The sequence below is a fragment of the Spermophilus citellus genome, assembly GCF_964194105.1.
Source record: "Spermophilus citellus genome assembly, chromosome: 10".
NCBI lineage: Eukaryota > Metazoa > Chordata > Mammalia > Rodentia > Sciuridae > Spermophilus > Spermophilus citellus.
This window is the reverse complement of record NC_138197.1, coordinates 136,751,572-136,752,868: the sequence shown is the minus strand read 5'-3', so window position 1 is coordinate 136,752,868 and position 1,297 is coordinate 136,751,572. Positions and strand designations below refer to the sequence as shown.

Below are 1,297 nucleotides of genomic sequence, written 5' to 3'. Positions count from 1 at the left end.
GACTTTATTCATAGCTGTGTGTATTCTATCGCTCTCCACATGACAGGCCAAAAAGGGGCAGCAGGTTCCCTTCTGCCTTGGACCTTCTCTGAATAGCGGTCACAGCTCATCTGCCAGAAGAGACTCAGGGATCTTACTCTCTGTAGCTCGGCCTCTGCCCCCCACCTCCGAGTGACTGGCAGGTGGTGCCCTCCGGGCTCTGGCCCCAGCCACCCTCAGACCACCCAGTGGTGCTCCTCGACTCTCTGAGGCTCTGGGGAGGCAAAGGGGCTGAGCCAGGCCAGGGAGACACAGTGGCCAAACACGGCCTTCAAGCTGGACCACGGGGACCCTTTGCGTGGCAGCCCTCGGTCCCTCTGCAGCCGCTCGATGAGGGTCCTGTCGGTGCAGATGGAGTACATTTGCATGGCGAACATCGTGGAGTTGAGGAGGAAAGCTATCAAGGCCACCAGGAAGAGGTACATGAGGGAGCGGCGGGGGGACACGGTGCTGTGCCTGTCCCACTCGCCCTGCGCATGGCTGCGCATGACAGGGACGCCGAGCAGCAGCAGCAGGTGCAGCGAGGCCAGCCCCATGTACAGCGTGAAGAGCACGAAGTACTTCTGGTTGTCCTCGCCCACGCAGTTGTTGACCCAGGTGCAGTGGTGGTCCATCTTGCGGACGCAGCGCCCGCACACGGAGCAGTGGTGCGCGCGCGGAGGCTTCGCGCTGCAGCACCAAAGGCAGCGGGCCTCGGGGGCGCTGCCCGGCGCGCGACCCAGGGGCACGGCGCCGGGGTCGGTGAGCATGGCCCGCGCGTGCGCCGCCAGCCCCAGCGCGGCCTGCAGGTGCAGCAGCAAGCCGTTGGCCAGGCTGTAGGCCAGGTCCCGCGCGGGCAGGAACAGCTCGCGGGTGGTCACCCACGCGGTGCCGAAGGTCAGCACCCAGGTGCTCACGGCGAACACGATGCCCAGGATGTCGCACACGAACCAGGGCCGGCGCAAGGGGCCCAGCCTCAGGCGCATGGGCTGCAGGGCGCGGAGTGGCCCCAGCTGGGGCTTCCGCTCAAGCGTGTGAGGCGCGGGGACCGGGGCGGGAGCCATGGGCGCCCCAAGCAGGCTGTGGCACGGTGTCCTGGTGCCACTAGCGGGGACAGGGTCCCTGTGCCTCCACGGGCCTCTGCTGGGTGGCTGGTGTCCCGCCTGGGCCCGTCTCCCGCTGGGGCACGTGGGGAGGCCCCTCCCACGTTCTAGAATGGGCCCTTAGGGCTTTGTGAACTCAGGAGGCCCTGGTGCTGGCCACGGAACACCCGAGGTGT

At 67.2% G+C, this 1,297-nt stretch overlaps 1 protein-coding gene across 1 annotated transcript; it reads right to left on the bottom strand.

Moving 5' to 3' along the window:
* Positions 1-215: 215 nt before the first annotated feature.
* On the bottom strand, positions 216-1,082 carry LOC308658314 (palmitoyltransferase ZDHHC3-like; the record flags this gene model as incomplete). The annotated part of the gene is made up of 1 exon (XM_081310871.1): positions 216-1,082. One exon carries the CDS (start codon positions 1,080-1,082, stop codon positions 216-218), a length of 867 nt encoding a protein of 288 aa, XP_081166997.1.
* Positions 1,083-1,297: the final 215 nt, after the last annotated feature.